Source organism: Notamacropus eugenii, chromosome 3 (assembly GCF_028372415.1).
Source record: "Notamacropus eugenii isolate mMacEug1 chromosome 3, mMacEug1.pri_v2, whole genome shotgun sequence".
NCBI classification, from domain to species: Eukaryota; Metazoa; Chordata; class Mammalia; order Diprotodontia; family Macropodidae; genus Notamacropus; species Notamacropus eugenii.
Window position 1 is genome coordinate 476,765,627 of NC_092874.1, and position 21,392 is coordinate 476,787,018.

The following is a 21,392-nucleotide window of genomic DNA, read 5'->3' on the forward strand; positions in this document are numbered from 1 at the left end:
CAGAATAGAACATGGAAGTGTGCTGAGATTTTAAGAAAGGAAATGAAGGGGAAAGAGCAGTAAAAGAAATGGAAAATGAAATGACTACCACATTGAAAAATGTGGCCTGAGGTTTGGCCGTTATAAATCCACTAGGAGTACATTAAAAGAAAGGTCAAATGTGGATGAATCAGAAGGGATAAAAGAAGTATATGTTATAAAACATCCAATGTAGGCAGAAGAACACATTGAACACCATAATGGAAAAAGGGAAGAGTAAAAAGACATGGATATAATGTATAATTGCATCAAGTTATTGGTATGCATGAAGAAGAAAATGGTTCATATCACCCTTCCTCACACACTCCACATTCTGGCCAAACTGACCTATGTGTTATTCTACATACATAGCATTCTCTCAACTTTGAGTTTTTGAGTAGACTATTTCCTGTTCCTGGATACTTATTATTTTTATTCACTTCTACCTGCTGAGCACCCTTTACAACTCAAGACAAATATCATCCCATTTGAGAGGTTTTTCCCCTCTTGATCCATGTTATCATCAGCCATCTCTCCCATCCCATCTCTCCCATTGCATTTGCTTTATACACAGATATTATATACACTATTTTTACATGGTGTTTCATTCCTATAGAATATGTAGAACAGAATCTCCTTGAAGGCAGGAATCATTTCCTTTCTTTTCATCAATTTATTTTTGGTCTTTAAATCCTCAGTACTTAGCAACTTTCTGTCTGGCATGTAGTAGAAACTTTTAGTAAATGCTTGCACAATTTTTGATTCAATGGATGTAAAAAAAGAACAAAATTATGCCATCTAAGCTCAACTCCTGGACCAGATATTTAGTGAGCAAGTCTGCAGCTAAATTTCTAAAACAGATACAGTGGGTCTATTTTATAAGCAAGAAAGGAAATAGATTTATGCCAGTTCAGAGTCCACACAGCAAAGGATCTGAAAAGACATAAAACTCTTGGGATGGACAGATGAGATCCATCCCCTACTTCTGAAAAGCATGAGAAATAAATTTGGAAATCCCTAATGGATGCAGTCAAAATTTCTTTACCTAGAAAGAAATAGTATGAACATATAGGGGCTAGAAAGAAAGAGACACAATGAAATAACTTAAAGGGACCAAGATACAAGTGAGAGAATGCAGGCTAGAAAACATGACTTTGGCAGTCGAGATATGATGAGGGGAAAAAAAACAACAACTAAATAACAGGGATGGGGAAGGGAACATGGGAACACCTGGAAAGTTACGACTTAATTAAGGACAGTCTGCCTGGATTCGCACAAAGGCAAACCGTGTCTAACAAATCTGATTTATTGAGGAAGTAACAAAAAGACTTGACAGAGGTTAAGTCACGGACATAAGGAACGCTTTTGATACAGCCTTGGAGCAAAGACTAAACCTGTGAGGTAAATAACTCTGGAGCGCCAGACTAAGGTGGGGAGGAGGAGGAGGGGAACAGAGGAAGAGAGAGAAATGAAATGAGATCAAGCACAGAGAAAAATTTTTTAAATTAAAAACTGACAGGGAGCAAGAGGCAAGGAGATAACCAGTAAATCCAGGTCCATGGTCTAAAAATACCTCTAAGTGCTCTGTTGTGCCAGGCTGATTGGAGCTAACTAGGAAAGGTGCATCTTTGTTGAATCCTCCTATGGCCCCCACATAGTGGAAAGCCTAAATCAGCCTTGTCAGAACTGAGGACGACCTTCTATGGAGAGGTTGAAAAGGGAACCATTGACATAAGAGGGATGGAAATGGGAGGTGTGCTCAGTAGCCTCTCCCCACTGAGCAATAAAAGGCAGAAGGAAGGAGAGGGCCCTTGGGTCCCTTTGCTGATGGGGGCAACTGGGTGGGCTCCAGAGGTACTTCCTAAAACAGCGGCCAGGTATAGTAGTGGGAACCAGCGAAGGCTCCTGACAAGGGACTTCAAACAAATCGCTTACCACATCATCTCGATCTTCCCATTCCACTTCGGAAAGGTCAACGCTGCTATAGTTGGGTTTCCTCCTCTTCTTTCCCTCTTCATACTAGCAGCAGTAGGGAAAGGGGGAAAAAAAACATACACATACATTGGATAAAGACACAGCCAGCCATGAAAGCATTTTTTTCTACTCCTGTATCTTGTTTTATGATTAGAACTATGGAAGTAATGGACCAGTGAAGTGCAAAGGAGGGTTGTTAGTACTTGGTGTGTTATTGGTACTGGGGCACAACCAAGATTCCCATAAACATTTTAACTAAGCTTTGCTATTGGATACCAATCTCTCTCTCTCTCTCTCTCTCTCTCTCTCTCTCTCTCTCTCTCTGTCCTCCTTCCGCCCTCCCTCTCTCTCCATTAGATAGATAGATTAGATAGATAGACAGACAGACAGACAGACAGACAGATAGATAGATGGATAGAGAGATAGATGGATTTTCATATTTTCTCTCCAAATTCTAGCTAGAAGGGAAGGTTTTGCATATTAAGGAGAATTCTCTTCTCTTCCCCTCAGCAATACCTTGGGAATCCCAACTCCTTTATGAGATATTGGGGAATCACCCAAATTTGTTATTATTTTATAGAGGTACCTTGGAGTTAGGAAGACTGGAGATCAGATACTTTGTCAGACTCTTCCATAGAAAGATTAGCTATATGACCCTGACCATGTCATTTAAATATGCTGGACTCTATTTTCCTTATCAATAAAATTGGAATAATAATGGCACCTGCTTCATGGGTTGCAGTGACAGTGACAAATGAGATAGCGTCTAAAAAGTACTTTGCAAATCTTCAAGTACCATGTAGATATTAACTCTTATCTTTACTCCTCACTCTTGGAAGTTTTCCCACTGCCCCACCCAACTCTCTGTGGCTAGAAGGGAAAGAGTAGATCTCACAGAGCTACTGGAGCTGCCACTATTATCAAAGAATTCTACTTTCTAAGACATCGTTTACTAGGAACATCTTTGGGGCTGTTTGAACAAGGTAGGGATAGTTTAGACCTTGGGACGTGTGGGTGCTCCAAGTGGACAATATGACATTTTATTTAAAAAAACATAAAAGCTATGAATCCTGACAGATCTGTGTCTCTGTGTGTGCTCACAGGACTAAATAATCCTGAGGTCAGGGGGCCCTGTGATTCTGCTGTGTTAAATAAGTACCTCTCCTGGGTTTCACTGCACTGAATGTGGGGGTGTTTATATGGTAGGTAATTCTGCCCTCTACTGAACACTTGGGAGAAATCACCATTTAGTTTAAAAACAAAACATGAGATAGGATAGGAACATATTGAAATAAGATGTCTATGCTTTATCATGGAAACATTACTTATGTTTTCATTAAATTAATAAAGTGATAAATTGTTTAGTCCTGGTTTAAGGCTGATTTGACCTGGTTCAATTCCCTTCATCTCTCTGGGCCTCAGTTTTCTTGTTTGTAAATGATGTAATAAGACTCAATGATTTCTAATGTCTCTGCTAGTTCTGAATTTATGAATCAGTGCAAAGCAAAAGATTGGGGTTCAGGGTAATGAGTCACACTGGGAAATCTGGAATAGAGTATAGCAATAATGACCTGATGGAGACCATTTTCCACCCAGGACCTTACCAGGGTCTCATCGCAGCCCTATGAGGCTAGGACTAAGGAGAATATTATTAGCCTTGCAATTTAGGCATGTTTGGTTCACTGATGATGCCTAAGGTCAATAAACGTCTGCAGCAAGATTCCAACCCCACCCTTCTGAGAGCAGATCCAGTGTTCTATGCACTATGACATGCCCATTTTCCTAGGCTGGCTTGATGTTGCTAGGCCATTTCTTGCACAAGAAGCATTACCCTTAGAAGGACCCCATGCTATCTTGGGAGAGAAGCCCTCACTGGCCCCTATTTAACCCTTACTGGTAGAGAAGACTGAAGTCATCCCATATTTAGCCAGCATTTGACTCTATCTTTGCCTTGCTATCAACAGGAGGGTCTTCAGATGCATTTAAGAAAAAGAAAATAGATCTCTCAGAAGCTATGGTCATCTAGAGCAGATTAGCCATGAGGACCGGGCATGGTGGCTTATGGGGCAATAAGAGACTAAGCTCCCTTGCGAGTTGGGAGCCAAGGCAGGAACAGATACCAGACCAGGAGAAATAGAAGACAGAGCTGCCATTGTATGACAGCGTTGTACCCTATAATGTAGAATGACTGATTGGAAGCAAGAATATGCTAAGACTCAACACCAACAAAGTGAAAAACTCAAAGAACTTAGTCATGAGCTTTGGTGTGGTGATTACTCCACAAAGTACAGTGGAAAGAGTGATAGACCTGGAGCCAGAGACCCTGGGTTCAAAGCATGGTGTTACAATCAAACGTGTGTGAAATTAGGAAAGCTGTTTACTTTCTCTGGAACTTAGCTTCCTCATCTCTGTTTTTGTTGTTGTTGTTGTAGTAATAGTTGCTGTTGTTATTGTTGTGTGGTGGTGGTGGTGGTGATGGTGGGTTGGGGATTTTTGGGGGGAGAGAGTGGTAGATTAGCTGACCTACAGAATCCTTTCCAGCTGTAAGTCAATGATCCTATCCACCTAGCTAGTTTCAACAGACCCAAAGGTCATGCAGTCCAGCCCTCGGGCTTCAAGCAAGATTATACCTGAGTTCATTCAATAAACATTTTCAAAAAGGATGATAGTGGCAAAATTATGTGTTGGATAACACCAAGAATATGGAATATGGAAGGCGTGAAAAGTATGGTGCCTGTCCTCAAGGGCTTACTAGCTACTAGAGAAGATGAGGAATATTTGTTTCACTTGCTTTTCACTGAGTACTTCAGCAATTTCTGACGTCATTTATGGGGCCATGCTTGCCACCCATTCAGGTTGTGACTCTCTTCATGCCTGACTAAATGGCCCTTATGTGCTGTGTGGCTGATATAGATTCATTACATGTTGGCAAAGCTTCTGTGATGAACCTCTTGGAATACAGCTAGCCCAAGGGATAGTGGTGTAGTGGTAAGAGCATTGGACTGGGAATCAGAAAGACTGGGATTTGAACCCTGCCTCAGGGGGCTTACTATTTCTGTGACTTGAGCAAGTCCTTTCAACTATCTGGGCCTCAGTTTCCTCATTTACAAAATTAACTTGTCCTCTGAGAGTCCTTGCAGGTCTAAGCTATGAAGTGACTTCAACTCTTTGGGCTTCAATTTTCTTGTCTTTAAAGTGTGGGAATGGGGAGGTTGAACGTGAAGGCTTCTAAGGTTCTTTACAAAGCTGAATATATGTTTCTTTAATCTTAACCCTAAACAAAAAGTACTAGGATGGCACTCAAGGTCTTTCCTGAGCAATAGAATCTACCATGGCTGAACTTATTCTTCGTAGCATTTGCGAATCCAGGGCCATCTTCAAACCATGCTAAGACATTAGAGGAAGACACCAATGGAAGCCCACATACAAATCATCTTAATTCCGTGCTTCAATGAACAATTACTAATAAAAACTGTGCTGGGTAATATGCTCTGTGCTGGGGAAGATGGATTACAGCTGATCTCTCCATTCAAGTAGATGGATACAACATACAAGTCACTACCGGGCAGAGGATGATGAGAATGGGAAAGATCCTTAACCAATTTTAATATGAGTTCATAAAAAGGAGATATCCCTTCAAACTGAGGCAATCAGGTAAGGTGCTATGAAGAAGGTGGCTATGAACTCTTCTGGTCTAGTCTGGGAAAGGAAGAGAAGGGGAGTGAAGGAAAGGGACAAAGCACTTATAAAGCACCTATTATGTTCCAAAAGTGATGTTAAATGCTTTGGAAATATTATCTCATGTGATCTTCAGAGCAACTTTAAGAATTAGGTGCATTCTTGAAGGATGGGTAAGAATGAGGCAGAGCTAAGGGAAGGATGCCCACAAAATACCCAACTTCAGAGTAGCTAGAGATTCTATAGGACATCTCATTCCTTTATAAGAGACTCAATAATTGGCCTTTGCATGAAAACCGCTAATGAGGAGGCCATTACTTCCTAAGGCATCATATTCCAAGTTGGACAGTTCTGACTGTTAGGATATTTTTTTCCCCATACATCAAGACTAAATTAGCCAAAATTAGTATTCAAGGTAGAAGAAATAGAATGGAGATAGAAAAATTGAGGAGTTATGTTCAAGGAATATGTTCTAAAGCAATATAGCCATAAGTGACGACTTTGTTCTGATTGTACTTTAGACAGTAGAGTTATTTTTTAATAATTAAATTCAGGTGAGAAAGAAGTAGGAGAAACTGAGGCTGGAAGAGTGACTTGGAGTAAATCAAGATATGACTTATAAATCAGGAAAAGGCATTGGACTTCATTCACCGGTAACGGGGAGTGATTGAAGGATTCAGGGCAACAGAGGTGCCAGAATTGAGCTAGTTTCTCTATCCTCATTGTCTTTGTTTCCTTACTATAATTAGTCTTCCTAGGGAGACTTTTTTTCTGCAATGAGTACTGTGGATTACAGAGAACATAATGGAGGCAAGTAGACCAAATTAGTGGCTATCACATCATTCCAGGTAAAAGTTAATAAGGGTGTGAACTAGAGTGGTATTCATGTGAATGAAGCAGAAGAAAAAAAAAGGAAAATTTCATAAGTAGAACAGTTGTAGGTAAGGAAGAAGAACTCAAAGAGACTTAGGAAATACAAAATGGCATAAAACAAGAAGGTAATATTTTCTCTTTTAGATAGATTGAGTTGAGATGATGATGGGATCTCTCCAGGTAGACTGTATTCTAGCAATAGGAGAGGTTGTGTCTAGGTATAAGGGTTTAGAAGTCACTCCAACAGCAGTAGATCAAAGAATCACCCAAGCACTCCACAGGGCAGAAAGGGGGATTAAGAAAAGAACATTGGCAATGTCAACATTTCAAGGGTTGAGGGAAAAAGGCATAGGCAGTGGAGTCAGAGAAGGATGTGTTCAAAAGGCAGAAGGAAGACCATGAAAGCCACACTACCAGAGGAATATGAAAAGGAACTAAGAACAATAATAAACCAAGCTCTTTACGCTTAATCATCACTGTGTAACTTCAAGGGACTAATGCCCTTCCTGGTCAGAGAAGAAAATAAATGGAGTATTGGAGTAGCAACATTGGGTAGAGACAATTGGTTTGGGGAAGAGTCAGGCTATGAAGGGAAGCACAGTGGTTTGGGCAGGGGAGTGTTGAAGAAAAATGCTTCAAGGATAGAAGAGACCTCAGCTTCTTTTTGGGTAAGGATCAATGGAAAGAAAGAAAATGTCTGAGAGAAAGGGGCAGGGGCAGGGAATAATAGATTTAAAGCTTGAAGTGACCTTGGTGGACAGAGGGTCTTCACAAACCCTTCCTTCTATGTATGAGGAAAAGTTACAATGATTGGCCTAGGTTCTGAGGGTGATTTTGAACTCAGGTCTTCCTAGCTCCAAGTGGTGCTCTATCTGCTGGGAAACAACTGAAAATTGATGGAGCAAGGTAAAAGAGAATGTGCAGGGGGGATGGGATAAAGAACAGAAATAGGGGAGAGGGAGAAGAATAACCTAAGGAAGAAGTCCGTTGTTTCTTCTGAGCCAGAAGAGTACTAGGAGAGGAAGACTGGAGAAAGGGAAACATTATGGAGCAGAGGAGAAAAGGAAAATCATAATCTCATCAGTTCCTTACATTGGCCCCTTAAAATAGGATATTTATGAGCCTCATTGTGTGGATGAGGAAACTGAGGCTGAGAAACACAAAGAAACTTGCCTAAGCAAGGATAGTTTTCAAAGGGAAGAGCCATGACTTGGGCCTCATGGCTTTTCCTTTCAATCTTGTCACTCTTCTGGTCCAATCTCTGCCATTTCCCAAGACTCTACACCATCTTCTGGGCAAATTAGACTGCCAGGCTACCTGCTGAGAGAGAGAAGGAACCAAGTGGGGCTCAGGGCTTGATTGATGAATGTGGGGAAATGAGATAGCTTCTACTAATTTTCTAAGAATTTTTTCTAAAGAGAAATGACTGAGCATCAGAGAGGGCCTAGCTAAGGGGAGATGGCAAAATCCAAAGCATATTACTTCAGCTCAAGTCAGGAGATTATATTCAAGGAAGCGATATGTGTCAACTCAAGGATCTAGATGTAGAGAAGTTGAGTTATCAGTCAATCAATCAATCAAGCATTTATTAAGCCCCAACTATGTACCAGGCACCTGTTAGACAAAGAGAAATGAAACAATCCCTATTCTTTAGGAGACTACATTCTATCAGAAGAGACAACAAACACATGTAGAATTGCATACAGAACAAATAGTTAATCACAGTATTGAGGCTAGTATTTTCATAGCACTTTGAGGTTTGCAAACCACTTTGAATAAGTCATCCTACTTGATATTCATGACAAACATTTGAAATGGGTGCCATTATTATGCTCATTTTACATAAAGAGAACATGTATGAAATTGTGACCCTGGGTCAGTCACTTTATCATCATAGGCCTCAGTTGGCTTTATTAAATTCAGTAATCAGTGTAGATGACTTCTGTGCCTCAGCCAGCTTGAGTTCTAAGATTCTCTAGTGGTTAGAATCATCTCCTTTGGTCATGATGTTTGTATTCTTATCCCATCCTTGCATCTGACCTAGAATGGCCAAACAAGAAATCAGGGGATGGATTTGATCAGATTCTCATTAAACTTGACTCTGAAATCCTCTTTTAGATGCTTTAAAGGTCTAAATATGATGTGAAATTCCACAGAAAGAGTGAGGTCATCTTTGGTGTTGGTAGACACCTCATTCTCCTCCACGGTCCTCTTTTCCAAGGAAAATACATAGCCAAATAAATGTCTTTAGAGAGAAAAAGATACAGAATTGGGAAAGAAAACTAGTACATGAAGAGAGGTCCAAAGAGTCATGTAGTAGAGAAATATAATTTGAATGTTATATCAAAACTTTGGGTAAGAAGGAAGGCAGATGAGAGACAAAGGGGCATGTTGAGGCAATAGACTTTTCCTCCCTTGAAAAAGACATAATGCTCTTATTAATTAGTGTTTTTAAGTGTCTCAAAGATGAAAAGTTCTAGGTACACCCTTAGTATTATTATAAAACCCTTTTGATCACTTTAAAACTAAAATAGCTCGGGGATTAAAAAAAATAACAATTAACAGCCAGCTTTGAAAACCAGGATGACCTTTATCTTAATCAGTGTCCTCTTTTAAAGGTGGGGTCTTGTTATTTGAGTTGTGGAGGTTCATAAACAATGGGGGTGGAAAGTTGGTTGTAAGCCAAAGTGAGGTTCTAATCATGTTCTGTGAGGCTGACCCTGTACTTGGGTTGGTTCAAGGAACGCAACTATTGTTTTTTTAACAACCAGGACTCTTTGTATGTTGGTCTTATAGTTCCTGGGTTCCCAGAGTTTTCCGGTCCAAGAAGACACTCATAAGAGCAAAGGTTTAGACCATGCAACATCTACTTGTTTACCAAAAGACATTTCCCCACCTCAAGGAAGTCTTGTAGGGAAGGGGCAAACCAGGGATTTCTAGGTTATAGTTGACATAGATGTCAATTTGGGATTTCTAGGTCATTCTACCTAATATTCAGATTCTGCCATTCCATAAAATTTCTAGTCACAACTCAAAGAAAGACCACAGGTGTAATCATGCCACCCAGTGAGAAGCATGCAACCCTCAGTGACCAAGGAGGAACATGACAATGGGGAAGTGGTAGAGGCAGAGCATATAGGAATACATAAAGACAGAAAGCAAATTTCTGCCAAGGTAAGTCAAGCGAGACTTATTTTGAGCCATCAGTCAGCTCCCAGGCCACTGTCTAGCGTATTGTAACTATGATGAAAAAATAGGTGGATGTATGAATAAATTAATCAATCAGTTAATTAATTAATATGGATAGGGGAAAAATACGCATGTATAAGGAGCCACTTTGTGTTAAGCAATGTGCTAGATGATTGAGATACAATTACAAAAGCAAAACAGTCTCTATCCTGAAGGATTTTATGCCCTAATGGAGGAGATAGCTCATATAGTCAAGTGAATCAAGGAAGGAAATTTTAGTCTAGGGAGTAATAGGATCCATAAGAGAAGCCACTGGTCAGTCAATCATTGTTCCCCTTCCAATAGCAATAGAAAGATTGATATGGTTTTTCTTCTCAAAGAAAGATATGGAAAGGTAAAGGGAGATATTGGTACACATCAGAGGACAAATGGCAAGAAGCCTTGGGGGAGGGTATTAAGGTTTGGTCTCTGCATATCTAAATAGAGAGTTGTCCCAGAGATTGCATTTGGTCGATCTAGTTGATCATGCTTATCACCCAGCCTTAATACCTAACCTTATCAATCCAACCTTAATTCCATTTATATTCCTAACTCACTCAATCAATGAGCATTTATTAAGTACTTACTGTGTGCCAGGAATTTTGCTAAGTGCTGGAGATATAAAGAAAAAAAGATTCAAGGAGTTCCTATTCTCAAGGGATTGATCATCTAACAGTCACATATAAAACAATCAATAAGCATTTATTGTCTATGCTGTATCAGGCATCATGGACTACAAAGATGAAAATGAACTATTCCTGCCAAAGCACGGAGGGAGAAGACAGCAATTTGTGAACAATAAGAAGAAAAAATTTGGCTGAGTGATATAGTAAGTAATGGGGTTAGGAATGGAAGATATATAAGGAAGTTAAAAAGAAAGTTTGGGGCCAGGTAGCAAAAGGTTATTAAAGTCATTGCAGTTTTAGACTTGACCCTACAGACAACAGGGAGTTTAATGAATAGGGGAGCCACATGGTCAGATCTGTGCTTTAGGAAAATGATTTTTGCAGGTGGATGAAGGATGACTTGCAGAAGGAAGGCCCTTGAGTTTTGGAGAATAATTAGGAGGCTATTGCAGTAGTCTAGGAAAGAAGTGATGAGACTTGATAAGGGTAGGTGTGTGAATGAAAAGGGAGGCATATTTACAAGAAACAATTCAAATATCAAGGAACCACAGTTAGGCTTACACAGGATTTAGCAGTTTCTATTTCAAAGGATAAGAGGGCTTGGAATATAATATTCTAGGAGGCAAAAGAGCTTGTATTAAAACCAAAAATCAACTACACAGAAAAAGGGATAATTTTCTTCTTTGAACTTGAATCTCTAATGACAAGCATGATTCTTGACACACAATAAACACTTAATAAATATTTGTTAATTGATTCATTGTTTGAGGGAGAGTCTAGAATAAAGAATGCAGAGGTCATAAGTCTGGGACATCACCCAGAATGGTGACATCTTCCAAATGAACAGGAAAACTTGATAGGGGAAAAATCTAATATCTTATATTTTAAATATTGGTATTATAAGAGAGGCCTGGGGGATATTCAGTTTGAAATATCCAAAGATAGTTGGTGATGCAGTATTGAAACTTGGTGGAGTGACCAGGGCTGGATCTGGGAGTCATTAATGTAGAGATGTTAGTTAAACCCATGAAAGTTGATGGGATCACTAAGAGACAGTGTAAAGAGAGGGAAAAAACACAAGAGATGCAAGACAGAACCTTGGGAACACCAATAGGTGGGGGATAAGACATGCATGATATGGATGATGAGCTAGAAAAGGAGATTAAAAAGAAGTGCTTAGACAGGTGAGAAGGAAACTAGACAAGAGAAGTGTCCTGAAGACCCCAAGAGAAGAAGGTGGTCTAGCCCTACCAGATCTCAAACTATGTTACAAAGCAGCAGTCATCAAAACCAGTTGGTACTGTCTAAGAAATAGAGGGGTAGAACAGTGTAATAAATTAGGTACTCAAGACAGAGTGGTCAATGAATATAGCAATCAACTATTTGATAAACCCAAGTCCCTAGCTTCTGGGATTAGAATTTATGGTTTGACAAAAATTGCTGAGAAAACTGGATTACACTGTGGGGGAAACTGGGCATAGACTAACGCCTGACACGGTACACAAGAATGAAATCCAAATGGATACATGATCTAGGTATAAAGACTGATACTATAAAAAAATTAAGTGAGCATTTGTCAGATTTATGGAGAATGGAGAAATTTTGACCACACAAGAGATAGAGAACATTATGAAGTACAAAATAATGATATGTGTAATATGTGTAATTATTTGTGTAATGGTAATTTTCATCACATTATATTGAAAATTTCTTGCACAAACAGGCCCAATGCAACCAAGGGAAGCAGAAAACTGGGAAAGAATTTTGCCAACTAGTGTCTGTGATAAAGGCCTCATTTCTTAAATATATAGACAACTGAGTCAAATGTACAAGAATACAAGTCATTCCCCAATTGATAAATAGTCAAAGGATATGAACAGGCAGTTTTCAGAGGAAGAAATTAAAGCTATCTATAGTTATATGAAAAAATGCTCTTAAGTACTATCAATTAGAGAGATGCAAATCAAAACAACTCTGAGGTACCACATCACACCTATCAGATTGGCTAGCATGACAAAACAGAAATATGATAAATTTTGGAGAAGATGTGAGAGAGTTGGAACATTAATTCATTGTTGGTGGAGCTGTAAGCTGATCCAGCTATTCTGGAGAGCAACTTGGATCTATGCCCAAAGGGCTACAAAAATGTGCATACCCTTTTGCCCAGCAATATCTCTTCTAAAAACTGTATCCAAAAGAGATCATAAAAATGGGATGGGGGGGGGGGGAGCCAAAATGGCAGAGTAGAAAAACAGACCTGTAGAAACTCCCCCTATATCCCATAAAATACCTGTAGAAATGACTCCAAAGAAATTCCAGAGAAACAGAAGCCAAAAAACGACAGAGTAAAAGAGATTTCCAGCCTAAAGTATCCTGGAAGGCTGACAGGAAAGGTCTATTGCATCCAGGGCAGAGCAGAGCACAACCCATGGAATGCAGCCCAGCCTTGGCCATGCAGTACTAGTATACACAGGCCAAGAGCACCCCTCAGGGGGTAAAATACCTGTCAACAGATGTGGTTCCCAGATTGATCAACCCACAAACACCAAAGAGAGCTTCAAAAGTCAGTGAGAAATCTCTCTCACCTAGGTGAGAAGGGAACATGGTCTGGCCCCACCAGCAGAAGCAACTACAGTAGCAGTGTTCATTTCTGTAGCCCTTGGCCTAAAGACTTTGAGGAAATTGAGCTACTGATCTGGATCTCAGCCTGAGTGGCAGCCCTGGGGTGAGAAGGAGCCCTGATAATAAAGCTGGTAGAAGCACTGAAGAGGGAACCCTACTGGCAGATCCTGGGCAGAACAGAGTGCTTGTGGTTGCTCACAGACAAGAGTTTAAGCCAGCAGAGAAGGAAACTCCTCTCCCTTGATTGTGCCACTTTGGGAGAACTGAGAACTTACAGGTCGCCAGAATATACCCTCCTCTTGACAAAGGACTCAAAAGTCAAGTAACTGCCTCAGAAAATGCCCTAAAAAGGGGAAAGATAAGACTATAGAAGGCTATTTTCTTCGTGAACAGGTATTTTCTTCTATCCTTTCAGATGAGGAAGAACAATGCATACTATCAGAGGAAGATTTAAAAATCAAGGCTTCTGCATCCAAAACCTCCGAAATAAATATTAAATGATCTCAGGCCACAGAAGAGCTGAAAAAGGATTTTGAAAATCAAGTAAGAGAGATGGAGCAAAAATTGGGAAGAGGAATGAGAGGAATGTAAGAAAACCATGAAAGTGAGTCAACAGCTTGCTAAAGGAGACCCAAAAAATGCTGAAGAAAATAACACCTTTAAAAATAGGCTAACCCAATTGGCAAAAGAGGTACAGAAAGCCATTGAGGAGAAGAATGCTATAAAAAAGCAGAATTAGCCAAATGGAAAAGGAGATTCAAAAACTTACTGAAGAAAATAGTTCTTTAAAAATTAGAATGAAACAAATGGAAGCCAATGACTTTATGAGAAATCAAGAAATTACAAAGTAAAACCAAAAGAATGAAAAAATGGAAGATAATGTGAAATATCTCATTGGAGAAACAATTGACTTGGAAAATAGATCCAGGAGAGACAATTTAAAAATTATGGGACTACAATGCCATGATCCAAAAAAGAGCCTAGACATAATCTTGCATGAAATTATTAAGAAAAACTGCCCTGATATTCTAGAATCAGAGAATAAAATACTGAAAGAATCCACTGATTACCTCCTGAAAGAGATCCAAAAAGAGAAACTCCCAGGAATATTATAGCCAAATTCCAGAGTTCCCAGGTCAAGGAGAAAATATTGCAAGCCGCTAGAAAGAAACAATTCAAATATTGTGGAAATACAATCATGATAACACAGGATCTGTCAGCTTCTACATTAAGGGATCAAAGGGCTTGGAATATGATATTCCAGAAGTCAAAGGAGCTATGATTAAAACCAAGAATCATCTACCCAGCAAAACTGAGTATAATACTTCAGGGGAAAAAATGGTCATTCAATGAAATAGAGCACTTTCAAGCATTCTTGATGAAAATACCAGAGTTGAATAGAAAATGTGACTTTCAAACACAAGAATCAAGAGAAGCATGCAAAAGTAAACTGGAAAGAGAAATCCTAAGGGACTTATTAAAGTTCAATTGTTTACATTCCTACATGGAAAGATAATATTTGTAACTCTTGAAACTTTTCTCAATATTTGAGTAGTTGGAGGGATTAGATGCACACACATATATAGACAGAGAGCACAGGGTGAGTTGAATAGGAAGGAGTGATATCCAAAAAAATAAAATCAGGGGGTGAGAGAGGAATATATTGGGAGAAATGGAATGTGGCAGGTTATCTCTCATGAAAGAGGCAAGTAAAAGCAGCTGATCTAAACCCCAGCCCTGAGTGACAGCCCAGACCCCACCCAAAGCCTAGGGGAACTGAGCAGCTGAGTTCATCTCTTGACAAAAGATTCAGAAGTCAAGTAACTGGCTGTAAAAATGCCCAAAAAAGTGGGAAATAAAACACCATAGAAGTTTACTTTCTTGGTGAACAGGTGTCTCCTCCCATCCTTTCAGATGAGGAAGAACAAAGCTTACTGTCACAGGAAATTAAGTACCCTGCCTCTAGGGCCCCCAAAAAGAACTTAAACTGGGCTTAGGCAATAGAAGAGCTTGAAAAGTGACTTAGTAGCTTGCTAAAGAAGAACTAAAAAAATGCTAAGGAAAATAACACCTTTAAAAAGAGGCTAGCTCAATTGGAAAAAGAGGTCCAAAAAATCAATGAGGAGAAGGAGACATTAAAAAGTAGAATCAGCCAAATGGAGGAGAAGGTTCAAAAGCTCCCTGAATAAAACAGTTCTCTGAAAGAGAGAATTGAATTCAGGGAAATGAGTGACTATGAGATAAACGAAGCAGTTAGAAAACAAAACCAAAAGCTTGAAAAAATAAAAGATAATGTCAAACATCTCATTAGAAAAACAACTGACCTGGAAAATAGATCCAGGTGAGACAATTTAAAATTATAGGACTACCTGAAAGCCATGATCAAAAAAGAGCCTAGACATTATCTTCTATGAAATTATCAAGGAAAACTGTCCTAATATTCTAGAACCAGAGGGCAAAATAAATATTGAAAGAATTGCCAGATCACCTCCTGAAAGAGACATGAAAAGAGAAACTACTAGGAATATTGTGGCCCAATTTCAGAGTTCCAAGGTCAAGGAGAAAATACTGAAAGCATCTAGAAAGAAAAAAAATTGAGTATTATAGAAATACTACTAGGATAACACAGGATCTGACAGTTTCTACATTAAGGAATCAAAGGACTTGGAATAGGATATTCTAGAAGTTAAAACCAGGAATCACCTACCCAGCAAACTGAGTATAATACTTCAAGGGAATAAATGGTCATTCAATGATATAGAGGGCTTTTAAGCATTCATGTTGAAAAGACCAGAACTGTATAGAAAATTTGACTTTCAAACACAAGAATCAAGAGAAGCTTGAAAAGGTAAACAGGAAAGAGAAATCATAAAAGACTTTCTAAAGCTGAACTGTTTACATTCCTATATGGAAAGAAAATATTTATAACTCTTGAGACTTTTCTTAATATTTGGGTAGGTGGAGAGATTGTACATACACACACACACACACACACACACAGAGAGAGAGAGAGAGAGAGAGAGAGAGAGAGAGAGAGAGAGAGAGAGAGAGAGAGAGTACAGTCTGTGTTGAATCAGAAGAGATGATATCCACAAAAAAAAGATATAAAATAAAAATTAAGGGGTGAGGGAGGAAAATACTAGGAGGAGAAAGGGAGAAATGGAATGGGGCAGGCTATAACTCATAAATGAGATAAAGAAAAATTTTGTTCAATGGAGGAGAAAAGGGAGAAGGGGAGAGGGTAAAAGTGAAGCTACTGTTTCCTCATATGGCTTAAGGAGGGAATGACATGCTCACTAAATCTGGTATGAAAATCTGTCTAATACTACAGGGAAGTAGGGGAGGAGGCGACAACTGGGGTGAAGGGAATGATAGAAGGGAGGGCAAATGGGAGAAGGGAGTAACTAGAAATAAATACTTTTGGAAAGGGACAAGGTCAAATAAGGGAACAAAAAGATAAGGGAGGAGAAAGTAGGATAGAGGGCAATATAGTTCGCATTACACAACATGATTATTATGGAAGTCTTTTGCAAAATGACACATATATAGCCTATATTGAATTGCTTGCCTTGTCAGTGGGGATGGATAGGAAGAGAGAGAGGGAAAGAAGGTGGAATTCAGAGTATTAGCAACGAATGTTGAGAATTATTATTGCATATAACCAGGAAATAAGAAACACAAGTAATGGGGTATGGATATTTATCTTGCCCTACAAGAAAAGAGAGAAGATGAGGATAAGGAAAGGGTGGGGTGTGATAGAAGGGAGGGCTCATTGAAGGAAGGGATAATCAGAATGCAAGGTATTAGGGGGTGGGGGGAGGGGAGAGATGGGGAGAAAAATTGGACATGTTACAAAGTGAGGTAAAAGCAATTAGTATTAAAACAATTGACTGAATTAATTATTGAGATTAAATCAGAGACATCTTTAGTTTGGGGAAATGAATTTTAGTCTAAGTCTCCTAGAGGCAGGTAACTTTGGGTAAAATTTGGAATTGATGGAAAAGTTAAGGTTTTAATGGTAAATTTGATTTTATGATTGTTATTTAAGCAGGAGCTAGAATAGGTATAGAAAGGCATGTAAGTCACTTAAGACTTGTCTCAAAAGATGTTCCTTGATCAATATGAAATTATAGTCATTTCTGAAACCTGGTTATTGGAACTTGCTATTTTAAGATGCTGTGAGACTATTAAGTGACTGTTCTTCTGAGTCTAACTCCAGGTATGGATAGCAACAAAGGCGGCCTGAGCCTCCAATCCATGATGCCAGTAAGCCAGTGAGATGCTGGTATGAACTGAAAAAGGTGATCTCATGGGAAGAGTGGGAGAGCGGCTGTTCAGCCTGAGCTAAAGTAGGATTCTCCTGACTCAGTTTCTCCACTGGCACCTGGCAGACTCTAAGTCTCACTGAAAGCAAGTTGACAGTCTACTCTTGCCTGGAACTGACATGAAGGTGGGGAGATATTGTTTCCCTGCAATGTCCCTACTATTAGTGGCAATTTCCTTTAGTCAAAAGGCTTATAAGCTTAATACCAGATCTATTAAATTATGGATTGTTGGTAGGGGAACATCCAAGGTCAAGTCCAAAATTACGCTATTAGGCTTAGGACTTTAGACCAACAACAATAAGTTAAGGTCCTTTCATTCTTAGTAATATTGTGGAGGACAATTAGGTCAAGGGCTTATGAAGTTAGCATACGTAGTTATTATTTGTGTCTCAATTGGTTAATGCTAAAAAATATCTTTTTGTGGTCTATGTTGCAAATGCTTTAAAAGAAATATTATCTGACCAAAAGTTGGAATTGTGTTATGTGATATGAACTGTGTTAAAAATGAAAAATAAAAAAGAGAAAGAATCCACTGATCACCTCCTGAAAGAGATCTGAAAAGAGAAACTCCTAGAAATACTGTAGTCAAATTCCAGAGTTCCCAGGTCCAGGAGAAAATATTACAAGCAACTACAAAGAAACAATTCCAGTATTGTGAAAATACAATCAGGATAACACAAGATCTAGCAGCCTCTACATTAAGGGATGACAGGGCTTGGAATATGATATTCCAGAAGTCAAAGGAATGATGATTAAAACCAAGAATCACCTACCCAGCAAAGCTGAGCATAATGCTTCAGGGGGGACAATGGTCATTCTATGAAATAGAGGACTTTAAAGCATTCTTGATGAAAATACCAGAGCAGAAAAGAAAATTTGACTTTCAAATACAAGAATCAAGAGAAGCATGCAAAGGTAAACTGGAAAGAGAAATCATAAGTGACTTACTAAACTAGAACTCTTTACATTCTTACATGGAAAGATAAAATTTACAACTCTTGAGACATTTCTCAGTACTAGGATAGTGGGAGGGATTATATACATATACACAGTGGGCACAGGGTGAGTAGAATAGGAAGGAATAATGTCTAAAAAAAATAAAATTAAGGGATAAGAGAGGAATATATTAGGAGGAGAAAGGGAAAAATAGAATGGGGCAAATCATCTCTCCCACAAAAGAGGCAAGATAAAGCTTTATCAATGGAAGGGAAGTGAGCGGAGGTGAGGGGGGGAAAGTGAACCTTACTCTCTTCACATTCGGCTTAAGGAGGGATTAACATGTATATTCAATTTGATTTGAAAATCTGTCTTACACTACATGAAAGTAGGAGAGAAGGGGCCAAGCTGGGGTTGGGGGGATGATAGAAGGGAGAGCAAATGGGAGAGGGCATAATTAGAAGTAAGTACTTTTGAGAAGGGATAGGGTCCAAAGAGAGAATAGAATAAATGGGGCACAGGATAGAATGGAGAGAATTATAGTTAGTCTTTTACAGCATGACTTTTATAGAAGTTTTGCATAACTACAAATGTATAACATATATTGAATTGTTTGCCTTCTCAGTGTGGATGAGTGAGGAGGGACGAAGGGAGAGAAGTTGTAACTCAAAGTTAGAACAATGAATGTCCAAAATTGTTTTTAACATGCAACTGGGAAATAAGACATACAGGCAATGAGTTATAGAAATCTATCTTGCCCTCCAAGAAAATAGAGGAGATGTGGATAAGAGAAGGGAGAGGAGTGAGAGAAGGGAGGGCAGATTTGGGGGAAGGGGTAATCAGAACGCATGTTGTCTTGGGTTGGGTGGAGGGGAGAAATGGGGAGAAAATTTGGAACTCAAAATCTTGTGGAAATGAATGTTGAAAACTAAAAATAAATAAATTAGAAAAAAGAAAGAAGAGATTATTAAACTAACAAAACTAATAACTTGTTTTATAAAAGCAACTATAAAATAGATAATCCATTGGTTAATTTGGCTTTAAAAAAGAAAACCAAATTATCGGTATCAAAAATAAAAAGTGTGAATTCATCACCAATGAAGAGGAAATTAAAGCAATAATTAGGAGCCATTTTGCCCAGCTGTATGCCAATAACTCTGACAACCTCAGTGAAATAGATAAATATTTACAAACATATAAATTCCCCAGATTAACAGAAGAGGAAATATTTAATAAGTAAATAAAAACATTTAAATTTCCCCATTTTAGAAAAAGAAATGTAACAACCCATCAATGAATTTTCCTAAGGAAAATATCTCTAGGATCAAATGGATTTATAAATACATTCTACCAAACATTTAAAGAAAAATTAATTTCAGTACTATATAAACTAATTAGAAAATTAGGTGGAGTTGTACCAAATTCTTTTTATGACACAAATTTGATGCTGATGCCTAAACTAGGAAGAGCCCAAACAGAGAAATAAAATTATAGGTCAGTATCCCTAATGATTATTGATACAAAAAATTAAATAAAATATTATCAACAAGATTACAGCAATTTATCATAATGATAATACACTATGACCAGGTAGGATTTATATCAGTAATGCAGGACTGGTTTCTTATTAGGAAAACTATTAGCATAATTGATCATATCAATAGCAAAACCAATAGAAATCATGTGATTATCTCAATAGATGCAGAAAAACCTTTGGACAAAATGCAGCACCCATTCCTATTAAAAGCACTATACAGCAAAAGGATCAATGGAACTTTCCTTAACATAAGTCATACCTATCTAAAACCATCAGTAAGCATTTACATTAATGGGAATAAGCTAGAAGGTTTCCCAATAAGACTAGGAGTGAAAGAAGGATACCCAGTAGCACCACTATTATTCAATATTGTATTAGAAATGCTAGCTTTAGCAATGAGAAAAAAAAGAAATTGATGGAATTAGATCAGGCAGTGAGGAAACAAACTTATTTACCTTTTGTAGATAATGTGATGGCATACTTAGAGAATCAACTTAAGAAAAACAATTGAAATAATTAACAACTTTAGCAAAGTTGCAGGATCTATAATAAACCAACATAAATTATCAGAATTTCTATATATTAACAACAAAGCTCCAAAAGAAAAGGTATATGAATTGCCTTTGAAATAACTGTAGACAATATAAAATATTTGGGAACCTACTAGACATGACATATCCAGAAACTATACGAACAAAATTACAAAACACTTTTCACACAAATTAAGTCTGATCTAAACAATTGTAAAAGTAGCAGTTGCTAATGGGGAGACTGAGCTAATATAACAAAAATGACAATTCTATCAAAATTAATTTACTTATTGAGTACCATTCTAATCAAGTTGCCAAAAAATTATTTTATAGAGCTTGAAAAAATAGCAAAATTTATTGGGAATTACAAAAGGTCAGAAGTATCAAGGGAATTACTGAAAAAAATTGCAAAGGAAGATAGTCTATCCACACCAGATCTAAAACTATATTCCAAAGCAGTAGTAATCAAAATTCTTTAGTACTGGATAAAAATAGAATGGTAGATCAGTGGTGTAGATTAAGAACTCAAGACATAGTAGTAAATTATTATACTGCTATATAAACCCAAAGATTCCAGTTTCTGGAATAAGAACTCACTATTTAACAAAACTTTCAGGGAAGACTGGAAAATAGTATGACAGAAACTAGTCATACACCAACATCTCACACCATATACCAAGATAAGGTCAAAATAGGTACATGATTTATACATAAAGGGTGATACCGTAAGCAAATTGAGAGAGCAAGGAATTGTTTACCTTCAAATGTATAGAGAAGGGAAAAATTATGACTAAACATGAGACAGAGAAATATTATGAAATATAAAAGGGATAACTGATTGCATTAAATTAAAAAAGGTTTTGCATAAACAAACCAACACAACCAAGGTTACAAAGCAGAAAACAATTTTTTAGTCATTGTTTCCGATATTATTTCTCAAATATGTAGAAAACAGTCAAATTTATATGAATTAAAGTCATCCCCATTGATGAATGGTCACAGGGAATAAATAGGCAATTTTCAAATGAAGAAATTAAAGCTATCT

At 38.1% G+C, this 21,392-nt stretch overlaps 1 protein-coding gene across 2 annotated transcripts in view; it reads right to left on the bottom strand.

Annotated features, from left to right (window-relative positions):
• CACNA2D3 (calcium voltage-gated channel auxiliary subunit alpha2delta 3) overlaps positions 1-21,392 on the bottom strand; it is a 1,103,218-nt gene that overhangs the window by 249,390 nt on the left and 832,436 nt on the right. For both annotated transcript variants that reach the window (XM_072599035.1, XM_072599036.1), the window contains exon 17: positions 1,954-2,037. In XM_072599035.1, the coding sequence (XP_072455136.1) occupies positions 1,954-2,037 (84 nt within the window). The remainder of the gene's footprint in view (positions 1-1,953; positions 2,038-21,392) is intronic.